Below are 25,265 nucleotides of genomic sequence, written 5' to 3'. Positions count from 1 at the left end.
TTTGGCAAACAGTTTAATTTCTGTGTTTGTGCCATTCTGAGGACATCAGTCAAACCCTTCCATAAAGGCCTTTGCCTCATTCCATTTTCAGCCTCACTGATCACAGATTTTACCTCTGGAGCTGAAAAAGAGAGTGGTGAATTCTGAAAACCTGCCCTTAAGGAGCAGTTGCATAGCCTTGTGTTTTCGAACACAAGATTTGGAGTCCTTTTCTTGGCAGCAGAATTAACTTTCACATAACCTCCATGTAACTGTGAACTTGGGGAGCTGTTCCAAGTTCTCCGCATATGAGAGCCAACCGTGGGAGGCAGTGACTCTGTGAAGTTTCCTTGTTTCAATCAAGCTGTTTTATGCTGGAAAATCTTGTCTCTTCCTCTACCCTGTCTTAATAATATTTTACACTTGTGTGGAATCCTTTTGGAAATTTTTGTATATATGTTCTTACCAGATTCACACACTGAGGTACAGACTAAAGGTTATATTATTTGTGTCCATCAGATTAGAAAACCCAGGACTCAGTTAAGACTTACCCAGAGTCGGTGAGTAGGAAGACCTGGATTCAAACTCTTGTCCTTGATTTCTGAGACCTGTTCTGACTCTACTGTAACAAAATGTACCCCAAACTTAAACTTCTTGAGGCCTAAGACCCAGTTATGTAGTTATTGGGGTTCCGTTCTTGGTGATGTTCTTGTTACCTAATAAGTTCTCAACAAGTACTTGCTGAATTAAACAGAAGTGATAGAAAAGTGATACAACCAGGAATGGGAACTCTCTGTAGGACAGACTTCCTTACCAGCACCAACACCTTATCATGTTGGGTGTGACTTACCTGGGGCAGATGTCCCTGTCTTCCTTGGCTAGTTGGGCAGTACCTTCAATACTCTGCCATTGTGAGTTCTAGTCAACACCTTCTGAGTAAGCCCTGGAAAGGTATAATTAAGGGCTGAAACAGAATTTTATTCACCGCAATCAGAGGCCTCGGTGATAGGAAAGTTTCTTTCATTTTGGAGAACAAATGTTCATCCTTCAGGTGAGCGGTCCCCAACCTTTTTGGCATCAGGGATCGGTTTCATGAAAGACAGTTTTTCCATGGGGGAGTGAGGGATGGCTTTGGGATGAAGCTGTTCCACCTCAGATAATCAGGCATTAGTTAGATTCTCTTAAGGAGCGGAGCGTGCAGCCTGGATCCCTTGCATGCGCCGTTCACAATAGGGTTCGTGCTCCTATGAGAGTCTAATGCTGCTGATCTGACAGGAGGCTTAGCTCAGGCAGTGATGCTCGCAGACCCTCCACTCACCTCCTGCTGTGCGGCCCAGTTCCTAACAGGCCACCGACCAGTAGTGGTCCGTGCTGGGTTTGTGGGCTCATGCCTCAGATGACATAATGTCATAGTCCCCGTTCATTGTGGACTATCCCCTTGAGAAGTTAAAGATAGTTCCATTGTCCACAAAGGAAATAGTGCAGTTACCTCAGAACTGAAGGGTCCTGAGGGGACTTTTTAAGTTTCATGGTTAAATAGCCTTCATTTTGATAATCAACTCTAAAACATTCCCAGGAGAGCTAAGTAAGCAGAAGAACGTTATTTAAAACACTGGGTCATTTGGAAAAATTACTTGGGCTGAAATCAAAGGTTGTCTCTTCTTCCTACCTCTCCCTGAGCTGCCTTGGCCCTCGGGCAGCCCTTTGAATAAAGTTTGGCTGTTTCCATCTTCAGCAGCTCTGCAAATGTTGCACTTTGGCAAATGCGGGCTTAGATGTAGAATGTGATGGCTTTGGTTTGGAAATTGGCCATCCACACTGATAACGGGTATTATTTTAATCAGCCTCAAATTGATAACAGGTATCTCTTGTGGAAACAAAGATAATTTGTTATTGATTGTGATCGTGTCTTCTGATGTAAACTCCAGGCTTATTTTGTCTTGTAAAAGGCCAGTGTAGCCTTATACAATCTGAAGGAGACAGGAAAGGGGAGGAGTGAAGGAAGGGAAGAAAGCTCCCCACATACACACACGATGTGTTTTCTCTATTGTTCTGGTACCTGCTTTCTCTAGAAACTTTATAGATTCGCTTTTATAATCCACTTTGAAATGTTTGCCATTTTTAAAGCAGAAGCAATTTTTGCAGCTTTCAGGCAGAAGGTCATTTTATACAAAATGTTCATTCATGTGCAACAAAGCTTATTTCTTCTACAGGAACAAAGAAATAATGAAGCCTCCTTAAAAGCTGTGTTTCTCCAAAGAAATGATCATCTTGATAGTTGGTGATTTATATGTGCCATTTCTATTGGAATCGAAAAATAAAAACATTTGTATCAATAAGGATTACTGAATATTATTAAGGTTTCAGCTATGACTCTAACTGCAGTTGCAACATTGCAGGGTGGCAGGGAAAGGTGTGTTGGCTTTCTTCTTGTCTAACTGTGTCCATTTCTGCAGGTTGTTCATTTTGCCTTGGTTTATTACCTGATGGTCATCCAGTCATTGATGTAGCCTCTGTGTAGGTCCCGGAGCACTAGCTGTTTCCAGAATATTTCTCTTAATTGCTGTTTCCAGAACATTTTCATACCTCCAAAACTTTGTGTGAAATGTTCCTATTGGCTTGAATGTTCTTTCAGCACTTCTCTTTCTCCTGCATCCTTCCTGTTCTCCTTCAGAGCTCAGCTTAAATGTCATGTCTTCTGGGAAGCTTCCTTGGCTTCCTGACAGCATTCTTTGTCACTTGTCCCTTCTCATTGAAATAGCTATTTTCCTTGTGTGTCCCTCAACATTCTGTAAACCATCTTACGTTTTTTTCACGGATCACTGTTGGTACCCATCCGACACTTCAGGAAATATTCATCCAATTGCTCTAGCTACAAAGCAGCAAAGATTAATCTGCATTGTTACAGAGTGATAAAAAAAAGCTCTATCCCAAGGACAGAGGGAAAGGAATCTCAACATCAGAAGGAATGAAAATGTAAATCTGGACAACTTAATTTCTCCAACGTAACAGTTCTTAAATGGATGATTTCTGACCCTTGGTACAAGACAAGAGTTTGAAATAAGTCCGGGAAACAAATCAATCTCATTTTGCCAGGGTTCCTGGAAACATCTTTTGATGTGCTAAGTGCCCTTAATGAGGGTAGAGATTTTTCATTTTAATCCGTGATTGATTGAGTTTGAAATCTGTGACTGTGGAGAGGACTTAGATCTCCTCTGTCTTCACTTCTGTAGACTATCAGCACGTCAAGTTCAAGCCCTGCTGTGTAACACGCTGCTGGGATAGCATTAGTCCCAGGTACACACTGATGGACAAATGGTGTAACTCTTTCTCCATCAAACTCTTGCCCTTAAAGCAAAAGCCACTGAATCTAGGGTAACAGTTTAACCATGCCGCTCTGGGTATGGTTGTGATAGTAATTACTACTATTTCTTGACTGCTGTGGCCATTTTTCTACACATTGAACTCTTGTTGATTCAAAGGAAGAGTCATGTGATCTCTAACTCTGGTATTAATGACAATTCAATAACTAACTACAAGATAACCCTTTGTGTAGCCCAAATCCATGTTCATGATTATAGATTGGAGTTCCCCCCATTTGAGCTTAAACCTTAATTGAGAAAGAATTATGTATTCATTCCAGAAAAAAGGCAGTAAAAAGCCTGGTATGAGTATTCAGTGTGTTGTTGCAAAACATTACATGAAAACCACTAGATGTATTAAGTGCTTTGAAATCTTTATTAAATTCCAACAGCCCATTATAACAGCATTTTATAACCCAAAGCTTTTTAGCTTTAACATAAGAAATAAAAATAACTTTTTACATTGCGATTCCATATGGTTTTTATATTTCTGTTTTGTTTTGAGGATTTTCATTCATAATTGTCCCTTCCCCCCATTTTAGGGATTTTTATTTGAAATTTTCTTTATTTGTACACAACTTGTTCATTGTGATGAAATCAGGAGTCCAGCAGTTAAGTTACTTTGGTAGTATAGTAACATTTTCTATTACCTTCCCACCTCTCACTGCGTATTTCTTTCTCTCCTTTCTCCACTTGTTAAGCCAAAATGGCCAGGAACAAAAACGTAAAATACATGAGGACAAAAGAATCATTTTCTTCTTCTGATCCAGTTTTTACTTAGACATAGTGTCCGGTTTTCCCCTTCTGGCCCATGATGGAAAGTTTGACCTCTACCATGTCTTTAACGCTAGTCCTGATTCAAGTGTTGTGGGGAGGAAATGGGACACTGTGCATTCTGTAATGTTGTGTGGATATATATAGGGTCATTGTAACAAGAAATAAGATGTGATTTTAAATGAAATGCTTTAATATCCCTGCTCTTCCTCTTGGCAGCTTCGCCTTCACCAAAGCTATAAATACTATCCGTGGTCTATGGCTTCTAGCATTGTCTATTTATAAAGATGGCTCTTGTTTGTATTTATTTCACTAAAAGGCATGAGTTATATAGAAATATAAAAAGCCAGTGAAATGTGCATCAACTCATGAATTACGACCTTTTACCTTATAGGTGCTTTGTTCCAAGTCCAGGATGTATATTCCAGTGTAGTGTTATCGTTTTTATTGAGTAAGGAAAAGCTTTGGCATTAAACAAGGGACAAAAGATTTGTGGACAATACTGCTGTTTTCTCTTACCTCAAAGCTCAGTTCCGAAGGCTGGAGTCTTCAAAGCCATTTTTGTTTCCAGTGTTCACGTTTAATTAAAAACCACATTCACAATTGTATAATCCCATCTGTGGACCTAAAAAAGGAATTCATATAAAAGAAAATTAACATTATTATTAAAAGTATACTGCCTTTATAACAGGTATAATAGAGTAACAGTTTTCCCCAGGCTCACTGGCAGTTTCTTATATAATAACTAAAATATTAGCAAATTTAATGGATTTTTCTTACCTGCAAATTTGTTTTAAAAACATATTTCATTGGATTTAGATGATTATAATGACATTTGCTAAGGAAAGAGATGTCAATAATAGGCTGTTACTTTCTATTAGCAAGCATCAGAAATTGAAGTTTTATGGTCTTGACTTTGTTAGATGATGAATCAATGTATTTTAATTTTATTAACTGGAGAAACTTGGCCAGGCACAGTGACCCACGGGTGTAATCCCAGCACTTTGGGAGGCCCAGGTGGGCAGATCACCTGAGGTCAGGAGTTCGAGACCAGCCTAGCCAACATGGTGAAATGCCATCTCTGCTAAAAAATACAAAAATTAGCTGAGGGTGATGGCGCATGCCTGTAATCCCAGCTACTCAGGAGGCCGAGGCAGGAGAATGGTGTGAACCTGGGAGGCGGAGCTTGCAGTGAGCTGAGATCACGCCATTGCACTCCAGCCTGGGCAACAGAGTGAGACTCCGCGACTCCGTCTCAAAAACAAAACAAAACAAAACAAAACAAAACAAACAACAGTAGAAACTTCTGTCCCCATGAATCTGTTTTTGTTTTTTTTTTTTCTGAGATAGGGTCTCGTTCTGTTGCCCAGGCTGGAGTGCAGTAGTGTAGTCTTGGCTCACTGCAGCCTCTGCCTCCTGGGCTCAAGTGATGCTCCCACCTGAGTTTCACCTCTAGCGGGGACTACAGGTGGGCGCCACCATGCCTGGCTAATTTTTGTATTTTTTGTAGAGATGGGGATTTGCCATGTTGCCCTGGCTGATTTTGAAGTCCTGGGCTCATGCGATCTGCCTGCCTCAGCCTCCCAAAGTGCTGGGATTACACCACACCCAGCCTGTCTTAGGTAAATCTATGGAAGATGGTTTCCTACTTAAATAACATTTCTTTTAATTTGTTTAGCTTTGTGAGAGTGCTTTCAGAGGAAAGATTACTGTCCTTTGTTCTTTCCACAAGATACATAGTTCTTGATGATGTGCCATTTTTCCTGACTGTCTTACACAACAGCTGAGCCTGTTTGGGGAGGGCATCCCCTGAGTTCACCCAGAAAATGTAGGCCTGTCTCCCATTGGCATCAGAGGGCAGGTTGGGACAACCTGGTGGGTGCTGTGTACAGGGCGTATCCATTCGAAGAGCGCTTTTCTGGGATACCCATTTGCTTCGTAAGAAACAACCATTACGTGTAGCTGCTGGTTGATTATCATTTCTTGAATCATGTTTCCTAAAGCTTTCTAGTGAGAATGATGGAAAAAATATCTTCATGGATCAAGAAAGAAATATGTGGGGTAAATTAAGTTTTAAAAAAGGCATGCAGTGCTTGCTTCAGCAGCACATATACTAAAATGAGAGCAATCCAGAGGAGATTAGCAAGGATGACATGCAAATTCGTGAAGAGTTCCCTATTAGGAAAAAAAAAAATAAAAAGGCATGTGGCAAATTTAACTTGAACATGAACATAAAAACTTGCTAGCCGGTCAAATTCTCATGTATTTACTTCACTCAGCACCGAATGCAGTGTTCTGGTTGCTCTTAGTAGTTACTTCAATATTATCAGATGCTTTCCAGTGTTACCTTCTTATATTGTTACCTACTTTGTATTGCAGTGTTCATTGTTGAAATATACTTTGTTTTGTTATATAGGAATAGGTTACATAGTTTGCATGACTGTGCAGTATATATATACATACACATACACACATATGTAAATACAATATATATGAAATACATTTCATGCATACTGTTTTGTGATGATTTCAACTTGCCTATTATTTTCATCCTGTTCTCTTTTTTGTTGGTCCTACACGACTTTATTATTATTTTTACCTTTCCAATTCTTTACTTTTTTCAGTATTATCTGTCTTGATAATTGTGTAGTTTTACTTTATCTTTTGATCATTTAAACATTTTATCAACTTTTTTTCTCTAGATTCTCAGTGTGTAGACACCATTAAAAATCTACTTTTGTGTGTTGAAATAAATAAATGCTCAAAATGCATGACTTGTTTTGATAATGTAAGTATTCAGACATGCATAATATTTATACACATTCTGTAAAGCTCAATATATAACTGATTTCATGATACATGCATAGAAATTCCAAATCTATTACAAAGATTGAGAGAATATGTTCTCAGAAACACATAGTTTTCCTTCATTTTATCTATCACTGCCTGTCACTCATCTGTCAGGATCCACAATATTTTTGCAGATTGTGCCATGTGATCCCAGAAGGCTGACAAGCTTCATTGACTAGGGTGATTCTAGGAAGACGGTGACCCAATGAATGCGTGGGGCCCACTTACCTGATCTTTGTAGATTGTTCCTCTTCTTACTTTTCTGTTTCTCATCCCTTCCATCTTATGTCTTTTTTTCTGTAAAGAATTTTATGTCTTAAAGTGACAGTATTTTAGGTAGGAATACATAAGTTTTGTTTTTTGTTTTTGAGACAGAGTCTCACTCTGTCGCCCAGGCTGGAGTGCAGCGGTGTGATCTCGGCTCACTGCAGCCTCTGCCTCCTGGGTTCAAGTGATTCTCCTGCCTCAGCCTCCTGAGTAGCTGAGACTACAGGCATCCGCCACCACGCCTGGCTAATTTTTATGTGTTTTGTAGAGATGAGTTTTTGCCATGTCGTCCAGGCTTGTCTCTAATTTCTGACCTCGGGTGATCTGCCCACCTCTGCCTCCCAAGGTGCTGGGATTACCGGTACGAACCCACCATGCCTGGCACATAGATTTTACAAAGTTGAATAAGAGTTGAGAAACCTTGGAGGTTTAATCAAGCGTCAGGAGTGAGGTGAGGAATGGGATGAATGTTATTTTTATTTTATTTATTATTTATTTATTATTTATTATTATTTATTTTGAGAACCAGTGGTTCTCAAACTTTAGTGACATCAGAACTACCTGCAGGGCTTGTTAGACCAGATTGCTGGTCCCCACCTCCAGAACTTTTGATTCGGTTCTGAATCAGAAAAACCCAGAAAAAAAATGGGATGGGCATTTCTATAAGTTCCCAGGTGAAACTGATCCTGCCAATGTGGGACGGCACTTTGAGAAGCACTGCTCTGGGGTCACCACTTTTTGTATTTTCAGGTGAGGAAACTGAGTCTCAGACAGAGGAAGGGTCCTGCTCCAGATTTCACACCTGTAGTGAGTTAGCATCCAGAAGAGAATGAGGACCAGGTCTCCTGGCTCTAGCCTCTGATGTTCTCTGGGGATTGTTCTTTGACCAGTAAAGGAAAAGCCCTTCCTGACCTTCTGATCAACTGAAGATAGTGTGGGAAATCACATTTCCACCCTTCCCAAATTCCTGTCTGTGGGCAGCACTGTCTCTCGCTCGCCTGTCTCTTCCTTTGTATGTCCTGTGGAGAAAGTGGGCTTTGGTGCTCTATACTGCTGCTTAAAGTTACCCGAATATATTTCAGCCTCTTCACTTCCGTATCCAATTTAATAATTATTCATGGGACATTTGTCTGTCAATTTGTGACCATTTAGAGATTAATATTAATGCCATCGTTTTTCACACGTGGCCTATTAAACTCAGGCCTACATTATGTCAAGAGAAAGCAAGTTAGAGACAGCATAGGATACAAGAGTGACCATGGGAAGATAGAAATGGTCAAATTTTTGCTTGGATCTAAGATTTTCCTTTTAGTTTGTTGTAATTTCAGTGAAATATTATTTCACCACATGAGTTCTGTGCAATATCCACTAGCCTGTATTTTCAAGGTGGGAAATATCTTCTTGTTGGCAAATTCAAATTAAAGTAAAAATGATTTTGATTGTTGAGTAATTATCTAAATGAAGGCATCATGAAATGGGTTTCATAAGACTATTAATGTGTTGCACTTCGCTGACTGAGAAGAATAACAAGAATTGTGTTCTTGTGGGTGCTGAGTATTCGTTTAATTTAAGTGATTGCTTTTTTGAGTTGCAGATTGTCACAGTGGCATTGATGGACCATAAAATGCACATAACTGTCACCTGATAATTACATATTAGAACTGGGTACAGAAAGAATTGACCTTGAACGTTTGAGGGAATTAAAATAAGTACTCTTTTCCAAATGTTGGGGAAGAAAGCTAGCCCACTTAAAGTTAGACTCAATTCAAGGCAATAAATCTTGACTAAGGGCCTTCTGTACCTAAGAATGCACTATTCTAGGTGGGTTTTGGATCTGCATTGGGCCTTAAGGGCCAGTATCTGAATTGTTATGTAAATGGATGCAGAATACGTGTGCATTTATAAATGTGTACATAACAATAAATATTTATTGGAAGAATTATTGATTGAATGATGAAGGCAGAAACCAAATGTTGACACTGATGTGATTATTTTCAGTTTCATGGGAGCAAAGGCATCAGGTCACAATGTATGAACCGTGATATAATCTGTCACTTTTGGTCAATGGAGAGATGGGGTTCAGGCCACAATTCTGATCCTTAATGCTGTCTTCTGTTTTTTTTTTTTTTTTTTTTTTTTTTTTTTTAGCGTCTGGTGGAGGCTGCAGAAGAAGCACACCTGAAACATGAATTTGATGCAGACTTACAGGTAACTGATTATAGTTTGAGTTCAATTGTTTTGTGTGTTTCATGCCAAAGGAGAAGTACCAGGTATACCAGGAACACTGATTTTTCAGTGATTGGGAGGGAAAGGCTTTTGTGAGGATGGTGTAGAGTTCAGTAAATGTGCCTGTCTTTGACAGGATTCTTAAGCAATTGTCAACCACTTTCTAACAATGACAATTATAATGGGTGATGCCAAACACTCACATGTGTGTAATCAGATTTCAATAAACTATTCCCCAATTTAGGGGGAGTTAACTTGGTCAACTGACAATAATCACCAGATCTCTCAATGGTAAATTGATAAGATAGCAGAATATATCCAAACCCCACTTGGCTGGCTGCATTTTGGAATGCAAGTGACTGAAAGCAATACTGTGATGGATCTATCCTTGAATTGATTGGTAATAAAATTTGGAAATTAAATCATTCACTGATTTGAGATTCAAACATCCATCTCATTAATTTCTTGCAGTAGATCTTGCACCTGATCATGACATAACTATGTCTGATTGAGAAGGATTTTGATGTTGATGTGTATAGAAAACATAGTAAAGGGCAACAAGTGAATTAAATAATACTTGGAGGTTCCAGCTGGGTGTGGTGGCTCACGCCTGTAATCCCACCACTTTGGGAGGCTGAGGCAGGTGGATTGCTTGAGGCCAGGAGTTTGAGACCAGCCTGCCCAACATGGTGAAATGCCATCTCTACTAAAAATACAAAAATTAGCTGGGCATGGTGGTGGACGCCTGTAATCCCAGCTACTTGGGAGACTGAGGCAGGAGAATTGCTTGAACCTGGGCAGCAGACGTTGCAGTGAGCTGAGATGGAGCCACTGCACTCCAGCCTGGGTGACAGAGTGAGAGTCTGTCTCCAATAAATAAAGAAACAAATAAGTAAGTAAGTAAAACTTGGAGATTCCTTTGGGTCTCCCTGAATGAACTTTTATCTAAATTGGCACTTTGAGTTTTGTGACCTTTCCTCACCACTAGGAAAACAGGAGGAGCAAATCTTAAAGTCTGAACTTTGCTAGATGTATTTCTTTTAATGGCATGTGGTCACAGTTAGGAAATAGTGTTTACTTTCCTATGTTTCCATTTATATGGGAGATATAAAGGCAGACATAAATCATTAAGCACAATAAAGATGGCAATACCAAAGCCGGCTGCCGGCTGCATGTCTCTCTTGAAGATGTGTCCTTATCATCACCCTCATCTGTGTCTTTTGCTTTGTGAATAAAACAATGCATATTCGAGTGAGGTGATCAAGGAAAGTTTAATTAAGGAAATGTTTTCAAAGGTGTAGTCGGGGTTAAGTGAAACCAACATACAATGGTGTTCAAATAAACCAACAGGCAGTGGTGGCATACCCCAGAGCTAGCCGTACTTCTGGCCTGACGAGAGGAAAACTGGGGTTTCCAGAACTCAGGGAAGATGGCTACATGGAAAAATGATTTGATAGAGGAGTATGGCCACCCATGGTGAGCTGGAAAGGGTGAAATTTGGGATAATGATACCCCAGTACTCTCTTGCTTTCTTATTTCTTGCCAGTACTCACTGTTGGCTGAATCCAGCTGTTGGTATGGTTGATGTAGTTCAGTTCAGAGATTGAGCTGGGTGAGGAAGGTTGAAGATGGTTCTGGAGGGGCAAACAAAAAACATCAAGTCCATCATCCACAGTCTTTTTAGGCATAATACCCAGCATTTGAAACAAATAGAGCCAGAGGTATAGCTAAGCATAAGAGGGAAATGAGGAGAAGCTCTGGGGATGGTTGGAACCATTGGGAGAGGAGTGGGCAGCTGGCCCAGCTCTTTGAGCAGAGCTGCTGAGAAGGGACAGAAGATAGTGAGAAGAATCTTGAATATAGCAAGAAGTACCTCACCTTCCTAAAGCCATACTCACTTCTCACACGATTGCTCCACAAAGATCTAGGGGCCATTTACTGGCCACATTTGTCTTCGTTGAGCCTGATTTTCAGAGAGTTTAGACTTGTAGAGTGGGCCAGAAGGGATTTAATGGCAGCATCAGAAAGCACTTTGGCAGGTATGAAGATTATAAGGACCTCTTGAGTGCATTGCCCCGAGAAACTGTCTCACTTTTCTCAGAAGTTCCTGAAGGCTTTTCAGGAATATTCTGATTTTAAGTGACAGAAACTCAACTCATATCAACTTAGCGTGTAATAATGAATAAAATAAGAATCCATGAGTCTACCTGATAATAAATAAACAGATAGATAGATTAAAAACTAGACAAATGGGCCAGGCTGGTGGCTTCCACCTGTAATCCCAGCACTTTGGTAGGCCAAGGCGGGCAGATCAGGACTTTGAGACCAGCCTGGCCAACATGGTGAAACCCTGTCTCTGCTAAAAATACAAAAATTAGCCAGGCATGGTGGCAGGCGCCTGTAATCCTAGCTACTCAGGAGGCTGAGACAGGAGAATTGCTTGAAGCCGGGAGGTGGATGTTGGAGTGAGCCGAGATCATGCCAGTGCACTCCAGCCTGGGCTACAGAGAGCGAAACTCCATCTTAAGAAAAAAATAGACAAATGAGGAGAAACGTCTTAGAAGGCAACTAATGCATATAGAAGAAATGATTGAGTTAGAAAATTATGGTAATTAACTGAGGCAAGAATCTTAAGTGGATGCTAAAACTAGTTGGCAAAATTTTGGTGAAGAACAGGACACTTCGGTCTCAAACTATTTGCCCACAAGTTACTCATCAATTACAAAGGGAAAAATAGCAATTTTATTGTGGAGAAACCTGATAGACACCACCTTAAATAAGTAATCGAAGTTAATGTCACCAATAATGAGACAAAGTGACATCAAGTGCCTCCAGATGTGATGACCCAGAAAAATATAACACACTTATGTACAATTCTTGCCCCAAATGTATAGCCTGACTGTAATCATGATGAAACATCAGACAAATCTAGATGGAGGAACATTCTACAAAGTAACTGGCTGGACTCATCTTCAAAAATGCGAAGATCAAGAAGGAGAAAGAAATGTTGAGGATTTGCTCCTAATTCAAAGAGGACACATAACTACTACATGTAATGTGTGATCCTGAACTAGAAAACAAAGTTTTAACATGGAGGGTACATTAGAAAACAATGATGTATTAATGTTGGATTGTTGGATTTTCATCCCTGTACTGTGATTATGTTAAGGAATGTCCTCATTCTTTGATTTTTTTCTGGCTTCATTGGTTCAACAGGAAGGAGTGAGGGTGTAGGAGAGAGTGAGAAACATTGGAAGTGATGACTGTTTTGTAAAATCTGTTATTTCTGGCTCATGTGGTCAGTTTTACTGAGAGATAAGGGTTGGTGGGATGGGGCATGGGAAGGGATGATGTGGTTGACTTTTGGGGATTACTTATCCTTCAGTCGATGAAAAATGTTTTGTGGTTTTAGTTCAGCTAACACAGAGACATTCTTTTTTTGTCCATCTGAAGCTATTGTTATTTTCCAAGAGTGTTCTGATTTCCTGTTACGGCAGTTTTACAGTAAAATTCTGGTGTAGCACAAGTGATTCCCTCTGTCAAAGGGGGTGCTGTGATTGTGAAGGCAGCATTGGCATCTCTCTTGAAAAAATGAGGCACCAAGAAAATAAGTCTCTAGTTTTTGTTCTCTTGGGAACAAGGAAAGGGAGCTAAAGTTTTCCTCCCCAGTCACCTGTTCTGTACATGTACAACAAAAGCATCCGCGGGTACCATTGTGGTCTGAACAGAAGAGTAGATGTTGAAATCCTCTGTTGATATGACAGTGCCATTCACACTGGTGCTCCGACTTCAGTGAACTCTTCTATGGGTCAAAGTAAACCACATGCACTTTGGTGGAGACCTGTGAAAGACAGACCCTTGATAAAGTAGATGTGCATGGAAGAATTTGTCTTGGCTTAGATGAAGGTTTTGAAGCTACTGAAGCTTCTCTGCTATTAAGTGCACATCTGTTAACAGCGTGGGTGTCAGCCCCGTTGCCATTACTGAGGTAGCAGGTCTGTGTACTGGCTCTGAATTTATTACTATCATGGTCCATTAGAGCTGATCAATTGTTAATCAGGGTTCTGCTGACCTCTCAGTAACCCCTGGCAGATGATTGTTTTTATCAAAAAAATCTCAGACTGCCATCTGCTCACTGTGAAATAACGCTGAGAAGGAACCTACCCTGTTAGCTCAGGAGGAGTACGAGCTGGAAGTCTGTTTTCATACAGGAAGAAAAAAAGAGATTTTGCAAAATTTCCTAACCTGTGTAGTTTTAACTCACATTTTTCTTAGCTTCCTTCTTCCCAAAACAGAAAAGAGATGAGGGATCTGTCCCTTCTCTCACTTTAGACTAGAGACGTTGCATCATTGCAACATTCATGTGCTTCAAAGTGAAGAATTTGCTTTTCATTGGTAAAATAATCAGAAGTTACAAAAAGTTATACCTCCTTTATTATCACGATTTTATTTTCCATTTAAATTTCCCCTTGCGGTCTCTTCAGAGGTTTAACTTTTCCCCCATGACCTTATGGCTTTGACATCTACAGTCCCGTCTGTAAAGTCCTTAATACGGCATTAGATTGTTAGTTCTTAACAAAAACTGTATTGGGGCAGAGGCAAAATGTAGCTTCTGAAGGATAGGATGTGTGAACAAATCAAAATGCAGACTCCTCCATAGAAAACAGATGTGCTTGGCCTTCATTGGCGGGGTAGCTTGCTTGCTTGCTTGCTTGCTTTTTTTTTTTTTTTGAGACAGAGTCTTAATCTGTCACCCAGACTGGACTGGAGTGCAGTGGTGCGATCTCAGCTCACTACAACCTCCACCTCCCAGCTTCAGGTGATTCTCGTGCCTCAGCCTCCTGAGTAGCTGGAATTACAGGTGTGCACCATGACACCCAGCTACTTCTTGTATTTTTTGTGGATACAGGGTTTCACCATGTTGGCCAGGCTGGTCTCGAACTCCTGGGCTCAAGTGACCTGCCTGCCTTGGCCTCCCAAAGTGCTGGGATTACAGGTATGAGCCACCATGCCCAGCCTGGCAGGGTAACTTTCTTGTGGACACTGATGCCAGTTCAGCTGTCTGGTCCCTCTTTCTGGTGGCCTGTGGGTTCTAGATTGGCCTTCTGTTGGTATAGTTCTTTATTCTCTGATATCTTCATTGGGTCAATTTTCAGTCATAATTGATAACAGAGGCCTTGTTATAACAGCATCTCTCTCCTTTTTTACTTTATGCCGTGAATTAACATAGGCTTTTATTGAAAGATTGGTAGTTCCAATGAGAACAGAGTTTAAAAAAATACCTTTTGTCTCAGTTATTACATGTGATTATTTTAGTCTCACCCTTATTATTTTGATGGCAACACTCAATTCCAGGTGGAGGAGCAGGAGACCCTAGCTTTGAATACCCAGCCATTGATGAATTTCCAGAAAATTAAGTCTATATATGTTCTAGTATAATTCAGAATGCCTTCCCCCTCGTACATACTCTTTCTGTTTGAGTTTTTCCACTGGCAGTAAAGAAGAAAAAAAAAGTCCTTTTGACAGTTTACTAAAAACCTGCTTATCTTTGAACCACAAACATATTTTCTTTGAAAGCTGTCTCAAATAAGTGCCAATTGCACAGAGCGGGTGCACAGAGAGAAAAAAATATATGGTTTTGAATTGTGTATCCTGCAGAAGCTTTTTCTATTACAAAGTTTTCTATAATAGTTTTTCTTTGTTGTTTTGTAAGTAATAGGGAAAAAGAAAAGTGTGGTGACATTCAGGGGGATAACAAGTATGGGAAGGGAAAGGAGCTGGCAGCATGCTTCCTCCTGGTCCTCACCAAGCTGGAAGGGCCTACCTTGCAAATGTAGTGGCCTGATTTCAAAGTTGGGGTGGGGGCTTTGGAGTTGAGGTGGTATAAAGACTGCTTGTGGGAAACCTCTGAGATAAGATGACTTCTGATACTTCCTAGAGCAGCTTACTCTACCTCCTTACCTGTTAAAATGGGAGCTTTGTGTTGAAGGAAACCCAGGAAAGGAGAGAAAGGGCAGCTCAGGAGCCCCAGCACTCAATGTAGAACTTCTTCCACCATCCACTAGGAAAAGAAAGCCTTTCTAGGAAAAAGGATTAGCAAGGACAATGAGAGAGTGATGTCAACAAGATGACTGGCTAGAAGCACTTAATGCTTGTCCTCCGCTGCCCTGCAAAGACAGCCACAACAATGAATAAACTGCTGGATTTTGATGAAAATAACTAAACAGGGCTGAAGTGCATCAAAGGAGTAACAGACACCCTTTAGACCACAGAAACCAGGATGGACACATAGAGAAGGGAAGTGCCTCGCTTCTGCTACCCCATCCCCAAGGTGGGATCAGTTCAAAACCAAGGAGTTGCTTCTCTCTGTGAGAAAAAGGTGAGCAAGAAGACTCCTGGAAGCACACATCATCGATGTGGACACTTGTAGTGCTCTCCACTGGGGACTCCTGCCGAGGGGCTCAGGTCAGCTGAGGGAGCTGGTTGGTGTCCACCCGGCTGCACTTTCTCCAGAGAAGCAGCTGACACTGTGTCCTGTGCCCTGTGACCCATATGGGTACTGCACTGCACCATCTTTGAACCTGAACCACTGCTGGAGTGTGTCTGGCTCTGGTGCAGTTAGCCACAGCACCCTTTCATCCCTGAGGCTTTGTTGCCACCGAACCACCATTACCTGCTGGCTCACCATCCCTAAGCTGAGCTGCTGCTACACCCTACCCCAGGGGCCAAGCTGGTGTGGAGCTGCTCTACCTGCCCCTCCCAGTCACTATTATGTTTCGCCCCTCAGAGCCTAAGCTGAAGCAGCACCCTGCATCCTGGGGAATCGGTGCCTTGTCTGCCCAGAGCAGTAAGGCTCTCTGTGCCTGAGCTAAAGAGGTACATCAGCTTCTGGGGAAATGGAGCCTTAGCCAGACTGAGCAGCTGCACATCCCTGGGCTGATCTGACATGGTATCCCACATCCCAGGGAAACAGGGTGTTGGTTGAGCTGGGACACCTTGCCCTGCTGGTTGAAGAACTGTAATACCCTGCTTCCCTAGAACTGGACTAGCCTTGCAGGGTATGAGACACCCCTCTTCTTGGGAAGTGTAGTCATCACTGTGCTGTTCCCTGCCTTCCAGGATGCAAGCAGCAGCTAGGCTTTGCCATTTTGGGTACCTTGTTGCTGCTGCATGTGTCCATACAGGGTCTGGGATGCTTCTGTCTCTCACCATATGGGGGTCTAGAGTTACCACTATGAGGTAGGCACCTCATTCACTGGGGCCTGAATTGCCACTGTGGCTGTTGGCACTGGTTCCCAAATTGTAGCTTTACCTTGCTCTCTGGGCTCAAATCGTCAAAGCACCCCTTCTTCCTCAGGGAAAGGCCAGTTCTGTGTCCTGTCCCCCGGGGTCAGAGTCACAACTACAACCCAGCTCCCGGGGCCTGCCTCAGTTGCTTGGTTGTGCCTCAGAATCACAGATCCTGGTGTGTAGGCAATCTGCCTCCAACCCTGCCTTGGAGAATGAACCTTCATCTCAGAACCCAGGTGCCAGAACAAGCTCATGAAACCCTGAACCCAGGACTCCTGCTCCATGGATATTCTGAGAACCTGTACCCTGGAACTCAGTACTGCTGCAGCTGCTTGAGGGCTATGTCAGACCTGACATCAAGAGAGATCTCATCTAAGACTCACTGTTGTATGGAAGGAAAGAACAGAAGGACATCAAAAGCCCTTGTCACCAAAGACCCTGACAACCTTTGCTACCACCACCACTGCCCCAAACTCCTACATCCTAGTCTACTCAGACACCCACAGTCATTGCTGACATTGATCACAGCTGAAGAAGATTCACAGAGGATTTACGACTGCTTCTACTAGGAACTTAGAGTCACCATGCCCTACCCAATTGGCACAGTAAGACCCATCTGCAAGTGAAAATCTTTCCCTATAAAAGCCACTCTGTAAAGTTTGGAAGAGGTGATTGTTTCACCAGATGTGCAGACATCAATGCAAGGACACAAGAAACATGAAAAAGCAAGGAAACAGGACATTGCCCAATTAACACAATAATTCTCTAGTAACTTACTCCAAGAAAAGAAAATTTATGAATTTTCTAAAAAGGAATTCAAAATAATGATTGTGAGGAAACTCTGTGAGATTTGAGATAAGATAGATAGGCAATTCAGTGAAATCAGAAAAAAATTCATGATCTGAATGATAACCTCAACAGAGATAAATATCATTAAAAAGAACCAAATAAAGGCGAAAGATTTATTCGATCTGAAGAGAAACATGGATGTAGCTGGAAACCATCATTCTCAGTAAACTATCGCAAGAACAGAAAACCAAACACCACATGTTCTCACTCATAGGTGGGAATTGAACAATGAGATCACTTGGACACAGGAAGGGGAACATCACACACCAGGGCCTATTGTGGGGAGCAGGGAGGGGGGAAGGATAGCATTAGGAGATATACCTAATGTAAGTGATGAGTTAATGGGTACAGCACACCAACATGGCACATGTATACATATGTAACAAACCTGCATGTTGTGCACATGTACCCTAGAACTTAAGGTATAATAATAAAAAAAATAAATAAAATAGAAGAATGTTACTTAGCATTGTTATTAATAAAGTATTATTCTCTTCTTAATAATTTTCTTATAGACAAACCACACCAATAGAACTAAAGAAGATACGTTCTTTCACCCGCATACTTGTTCATTCAATGTACATTTGTTCCAAATAATCTTTAAAAAAAAAGTTCTCACACATCTTTGGATATGTAAAAAGTAGGCAAAGTAATTGAAAAAAAAAAAAAAGAACCAAATAAAAATCTTGGAGTTGAAGAATTCAGTGAATGAAATAAAAACTAGAATAGAAAACTTCAATGGCAGACTAGATCAAGCAGAAGAAAATCTCTGAACTTGATGATAGGTCTTTTTAAATTACCTAGTCAGAGGGAAAAAAAAGAAAAATGAACGAAGGAGTGAAGTCTGCAGAACTTATGAAATGCCATCAAGTGAACAAAGATTCATATTAGGAGAGTTGCAGAAGGATAAGGGACAAAGGTAGGAAGAGAAAGCTTATGAAATAATGAAATAATTGCAGAAAACTTCCAGATTCTTGGAAGAGATTTGGACATCCAGATCTGTGAAACTCAAAAGTCCCCAAACAGATTCAACCCGAAGTCGTTCTCTCTGAGGTACATTATAATTAAACTATCAAAAGTCAATGACAAAGAGAGAATTTAAAAAGAACAAGAGAAAAGTGTCAACTCACATATAAGGGAAATCATCATTAGAATGTCAGTGAATTTCTTAAGAGAAACGTTACAAGCCAGGAGAGAATGGGATGAAAATTTTAAACTGCCGAAAGGAAAAAGAACATCAGCCAAGAATACTATACCCATTAAAGCTGTCCTTCAGGAATAAAGGAGAAACAAAAGTCTTTTCTAGGCCAGCAAAAGTTGAGAGAATTTATCACCACTAAACCTACCTAACAAGAAATACTTAAGAGAGTTCTTTGAGTAGAAACAAAAGGTTGTGAATTACTAATATAACAACATATGAAAGTACAAAATTCAGTGGTAAAGGTCAAGTCCATAATACTTCATTATTGATATGATACTCTGTAAATCATGTATATCTTTAGTATAAAGGTCAAAAGTCGAAACAGTCAAAAATAATGATAGCTACCATTAATTAAGAAATACTTAATATAAAAAGATGTAAATTGTTACATCAAAAATATAAATTGTTGGGAGAGGGCAAAAGTCAAGAGTTTTTATATGAGAATGAAATTAAGTTGTTATCAGCATAAAATTCCTATTATAGCTGTATGATGTTTTGCATAAACCTTATGGTAACTACAAAGCAAAACCTATAGCATGTATACCAATGATAAAGAGAAAAGAATAAAAATTTAGCACTACAGAAACTTACCAGATTACAAAGATAGAAAACAAAAGAGGGAGAAGGGAACAAAGGATTTATGAAACAACCAGAATACAATTAATAAAATGGCAATAATAATTCCTTACCTGTCAATAATTATAATGAATATAAATGGATTAAATTATCCAATCAAAAGACATAGACTGGTTAAATTGATTAAAAAAATAAGGTCTAACTATATGCTACCCACAAGAGACCCATTTTAGCCTTAAGGACACACATAGGCTGAAAGTAAAGGAATGGAAGAAGATATTCCATGTAAATGGTAACCAAAAAAAGAGCAGGGGTGGCTATACTTATACTGATAAAATAGATTTTAAGTATGAAACTGTCACAAAAGACAAACAAGGTCACTAATGATAAAGGGCTCAATTAATCAAGAGGACATAACATCTGTAAATATATGTGCACCCAATCTGAGAGCACCTAAGACAAATATTAATTGACATTAAGGGAGAAATAGATAGCAATACACTAATAGTAAGGAACTTTAATATCCCACTTTCACAGATCAAACAGATGAAAATTAATAAGGAAATACTGTAATTGAACTGCACTTGAGAAAAAAATGGACCTAACAAATATATACAGAACTTTCCATCCAGTAACAGCAGAATATACATTCTTCTCCAGTGCACATGGAACATTCTCCAGGACAGACCATATGGTAAGCCACAAAATAAGTCTTAACAAACTTAAGAAGATTGGAATCATGTCAAATATTGTTTATGACCACAATTATATGACACTACGAATCAACAACAGGAATATTTTTGGAAAAGTCAATAATATGTGGAAATTAAACAACATGCTCCTGAACAACCCAGTGGGTCAAAGAAGAAATCAAAAGGGAAATTTAACAATATCTTGGCCAGGCACAGTGGCTCACACCTATAATCCCAGCACTTTGGGAGATGGAGGTGGACAGATCACTTGAGGAGTTCGCGACCAGCGTGGGCAATAAGTGAGACTATATCTGCAGAAAATAAAACATATTAGCTGAGCTTGGTGGCGCGCGCCTGTAGTTCCAGCTAATCAGAAGGCTGAGGTGGAAGGGTGGCTTAAGCCTGGGAGGCAGAGGTTTCAGTGAGCCAAGATTGTGCCACTGGACTCCAGCCTGGGTGATAGAGCCAGACCCTATCTCAAACACACACACACACAATAAAATAAAATAAATAAATAAAAATATCTTGAGATGAAAGATGGTGAAGACATAACATACCAAAACCTATGATGCAACAAAAGTGGTTCTGGGAGGGAAGTTCATGACTGTAAATGCCTACATTAAAAAATAAGAAATAGTTCATATGGGCCGGGTGCGGTGGCTCAAGCCTATAATCCCAGCACTTTGGGAGGCTGAGACGGGCGGATCACGAGGTCAGGAGATCGAGACCATCCTGGCTAACACAGTGAAACCCCGTCTCTACTAAAAAATACAAAAAACTAGCCGGGCGAGGTGGCAGGCGCCTGTAGTCCCAGCTACTCAGGAGGCTGAGGCAGGAGAATGGCGTAAATCCGGGAGGCGGAGCTTGCAGTGAGCCGAGATCCGGCCACTGCACTCCAGCCTGGGCGACAGAGCGAGACTCCGCCTCAAAAAAAAAAAAAAAAAAAAAAAAAGAAATAGTTCATATGATAATAAGAAAGATTTCAAATAAGTAGCCTTCCACCTCAGATAAGTAGCCCAACATTACACCTCAAGGAACTAGAAAAAGAAGAACAAGTTAAACCCAAAGTTAACAGAAGTAAGGAAATAATAAAAATCAGAACAGAAATAAATCAAATGGGGATAGAAAAACCATAGAAAAAATTAACTGAGTTTTTTTTTTTAAACATAAACAAAATTAACAAACTCTTAGACTAAGAAAAAAAGAGAAGACTCAAATATATGAAATCAGAACCGAAAGTGGAGACATTATAACAGAAACCTCAGAAATAAAAAGCTTCATAAGGAGCTATTGTGAACAATTATATGCCAAGAAATTTGATAACCTAGAGGAAATGGATAAATTCTTTGTAAAACCAAGGTTTTGCCAAGGTTGAATCAGGAAGAAATAGAAAGTCTGCACAGAGCAATAACAAAGACATTGAAGTAGTATTTAAAAACCTCCTAACAAAAAAAGCCCAGGACCAGATGGCTTTATGGCTGAATTAAACTACATTTTCAAAGAAGAATTACTACCAAAACTTCTTAAACTCATCCAAAAAATAGAGCTGGAGGGAATACTTCCTAATATGTTTTCTGAAGCCAGCATCACCTTGGTACCTAAACCAAAGACACCACAGTAAAGAAAACTACAGGTCAGTATCAGTATCTCTGATGAATATTGATGTAAAAATCATCAATAATATTTTAGCAACTCAAATTCAGCAACAAATCAAGAAGATTATGATCACAATGAAGTGAGCTATATCCCTGGCCATGCAAGACTAGTTTAGCATATGCAAATTAACCAATGTGATACTTGCATTAACATACAAAACCACACGATCATATAAACTGATGCAGAAAAAGCTTTCAACAAAGTTCAACATCCTTTCTTGATGAAAACTCTTAACGGTTTAGGTATAGATGGAAGGTTTCTCAGCATAATAAAGTTCAGTTATGAAAAACCCACAGCTAGCATCATAATCAATGAGGAGAAACTGAAAGCTTTTCTTTTAAGATCTGCTGTAGGGTAAGAATGCCCACACTTGCCATTTCTATTCAACGTAGTACTGGAAGTGTTAGCAAGAGCAATCAGACAAAAAAGAAATAAAAAGCATTCAAGTTGGAACAAAATAAAATTATCACTAATTACAGACGTCATGATCCTTTATGTAGAAAACCCCAAAGACTCCACCAAAAAGCTGTTAGATCTCAATAAAGTCGCAAGATGTAAAATAAAGATACAAAAATCTCTTGTATTTCTATACACAAATAACAACCTAGATGAAAAATTCAAGAAAAAATTTCATTTCTAATAGCATCAAAAATAAAACCAGATGAAATACTTAAGAATAAATTTTACCAAGGAAGTAAAAGACATACACTGAAAACTATAAAACATTGATGAAAGAAATTGAAGAGTACACTGAAAACTATAAAACGTTGATGAAAGAAATTGAAGAGGACACAAATAGATATTTCATGCTCATGAATTGTAAGAATTAATATTATTAAAATGTCTATACTACCTAAGGCAATATGTATAGATCCAATGCAATCCCTATCAAAATCCCAATGGCAATCTTCACAGAAATGTAAAAAAAAAAAAAAACCTAAAATTTATGTGGAACCACATTAAACCCTGAATAGCCAAAGTACTACTCAGTAAAAAAACAAAACAAAACAAAAAACAAACAAAAAAACAGTTGGAGGCATCACATTTCCTGATTTAAAATTATATTATGAAGCTATAATAATCAAAACAACATGGTCCTGGAAAAAAGCAGACACATAGACTTATGGAATAGGATAGAGAGCCCAGAAATAAATCCAAACATAGGTGGTCAACTAGTTTTTGAGAAGGGCAACAAAAATACACAATGGAGAAAAGAATAGTCTCTTTAATAAATGGTGCTGGGAAAACTGGATTTCCATGTGCAAAAGAATGAAATTGGACCCTTATATACAAAAATCAACTCAAAATGGAGAAAAGACTTAAATGTAAAACCTGAAACCATAAAAGTCCTAGAAGAAAATATAGGGGGTAAACTCCTTGACAGTGACCTTGACAGTGATTTCTTGGATGTCACACCAAAAGCTCAGTCTACAAAAGCAAAAATAAATAAATGGGACTACATCAAACTAAAAAGCTTCTGCACAGCAATGGAAACAATTAACAAACATATTGGGAAAAATATTCACAAATCATGTATCTGCTAAGGGTTAATATCCAAAATTTATGAAGAACTCATACAACTCAATAGCAAAAAAACATGTAACCCAATTAGCAATGTGCAAGGGACATTAGTATACATTTCTCCAAAGATGACATAAAAATGGCCCACAAGTACACAGAAAGGGGCTCAGCATCACTAATCATCAGAGAAATACACATTAAAACTACTGTGCAATATCACTTCACACCTGTTAGGATAACTGTTGTCAAAAAGACAAAAAGATAAGTGTTGGTGAGGGTGTGGAGAAAAGGAAACTCCCGTACGCTGTTGGTGGGAATATATATTGGTGTAGCCATTATGAAAAACAGTATGGAGGTTAGTAAACAAATTGAAAATAGAACTACTGTATAACCCAGCAATTGCTCTTCTGGATATATACTCAAAGGAAATGAAATCACCACCTCATAAAGATACCTGCAGTCACATGTTCATTGTACCATTTTTCACAATAGCCAAGATAGAGAAACACCTAGGTGCCTGTCAGTGGACTAATGGATAAAGACACTGTGTGCATATATATATGTATATAGTGTGTATGTGTGTGTATATATATGTACACTATATATATTTCAGATTGAAGAATACTCCATTGTGTATATACACACACATTGTACAATGTGTGTACACATATATGCAATGGAATATTATTCAACCTTAAAAAAGGAGGAGGTCTTAACATTTGCTACAACATGGATAAACAGGGAGGAATTATGCTAAGTGAAATAAGCCAGACACAGAAAGAAAAATATTTCATGATCTCATTTATGTGTGGAATATAGAAAAACAAAAAAAGGTTAGATATATATAGAGAATAAAACATTCATTACCATGTTCACGATGGGAGAAAGGAAATGGGAGTTGTAGGTCAAAGAATACAAAGTAGCAAATATGTAGGATGTGCAAGTTGATCTAATGTGCAACATGAGAACTGTAGTTAATAATAGTGTATTGTATTCAGGACTTTCGCTGAGTGAGTAGACAGATTATAGCTACTTTTGTCACTGGGAAGGGGGATAGGTAACTATGTGAGCTGATGGATATATTAATGTGTTCCACTATAGTAACCATTTTACTGTGTGTGTGTGTGTGTGTGTGTGTGTGTATGTATATATAAAATACTTTAAATATACACAATAACATTTATGTTTTTAAAAAGAAAGGACAATGGAACAGCGAACTGCAGAGCAGAACTATCACCTACCTATACAGCATTTTTCTGCTGGAGAGTAGGGCTTTTGCCTTGGGGAAAACTGTATATTGTAAACAAGAGCAATGGAAGGGTTTAGCAGAACTACTTCCTGAGTGGAGGAAATGACTCTTCTCACTGGGGGTTTTCCTGAGTTCTTACCGAGCTCCAATCTGTCAGTCTCCACTTTGAGCAAGGTGTTGAGCTCCTAGCTGTGGGGCGATGGGAAAATGCAAGGAAAATCCAGGCCCAGAACTGGAATTGGTGTTTTTCACAGAGGTAGGGAATTGGCTTTTGTGCAGTACACAAAATAGGGGTCACATCTGTAGGAGAAATAAATGAAAAGAGAAGGAACTTTCACATTTTTATGTTAAAATAACCACCCCCACAATCATCTAACTGATGAAAGCATGCCTATTGCTTTTGTTTTTTAATGCGTATGAGCTTGGCAGGTGGTCACAGTGTCCTCTTCATCTTAAGATCTTAGATTAGATGTTTCTTAGTTAGGACTTGCCACGTGTCATTTATTCATAAGACTGATGTATGAATAGTTTCCAAGGAATCTTTAAGCGTGATGATTTAAAAATCAAAGCTACTTCTCAGTTGTTACACACACACATCTGATCCAAACACACACTATCATTTCATTTGAGTAGGTGTTATAGCTTGTTAATAAGGCCAGTGTTATGACTTTGAGCTTTGTGTTAACCAGTTATTTGGTGGTCACATGTTATGCTCATGACCTTGACTATTGGTCAAATGAGAGTGGAAGAAGGGGCAGTGGGTGGAACCTCAG

The 25,265-nt window shown here is 39.5% G+C and overlaps 1 protein-coding gene across 1 annotated transcript in view; it reads left to right on the top strand.

Moving 5' to 3' along the window:
- CACNA2D3 (calcium channel, voltage-dependent, alpha 2/delta subunit 3) overlaps positions 1 to 25,265 on the top strand; it is an 801,189-nt gene that overhangs the window by 109,773 nt on the left and 666,151 nt on the right. The window contains exon 3 of the mRNA XM_011986171.1: positions 9,381 to 9,440. Within this exon, the coding sequence (XP_011841561.1) occupies positions 9,381 to 9,440 (60 nt within the window). The remainder of the gene's footprint in view (positions 1 to 9,380; positions 9,441 to 25,265) is intronic.

This window comes from Mandrillus leucophaeus, unplaced genomic scaffold (genome assembly GCF_000951045.1).
Source record: "Mandrillus leucophaeus isolate KB7577 unplaced genomic scaffold, Mleu.le_1.0 Scaffold296, whole genome shotgun sequence".
In the NCBI taxonomy this organism is placed as follows: Eukaryota; Metazoa; Chordata; class Mammalia; order Primates; family Cercopithecidae; genus Mandrillus; species Mandrillus leucophaeus.
The sequence above is the reverse complement of the archived record's forward strand: the minus strand, read 5'-3'. Positions and strand labels throughout refer to the sequence as shown.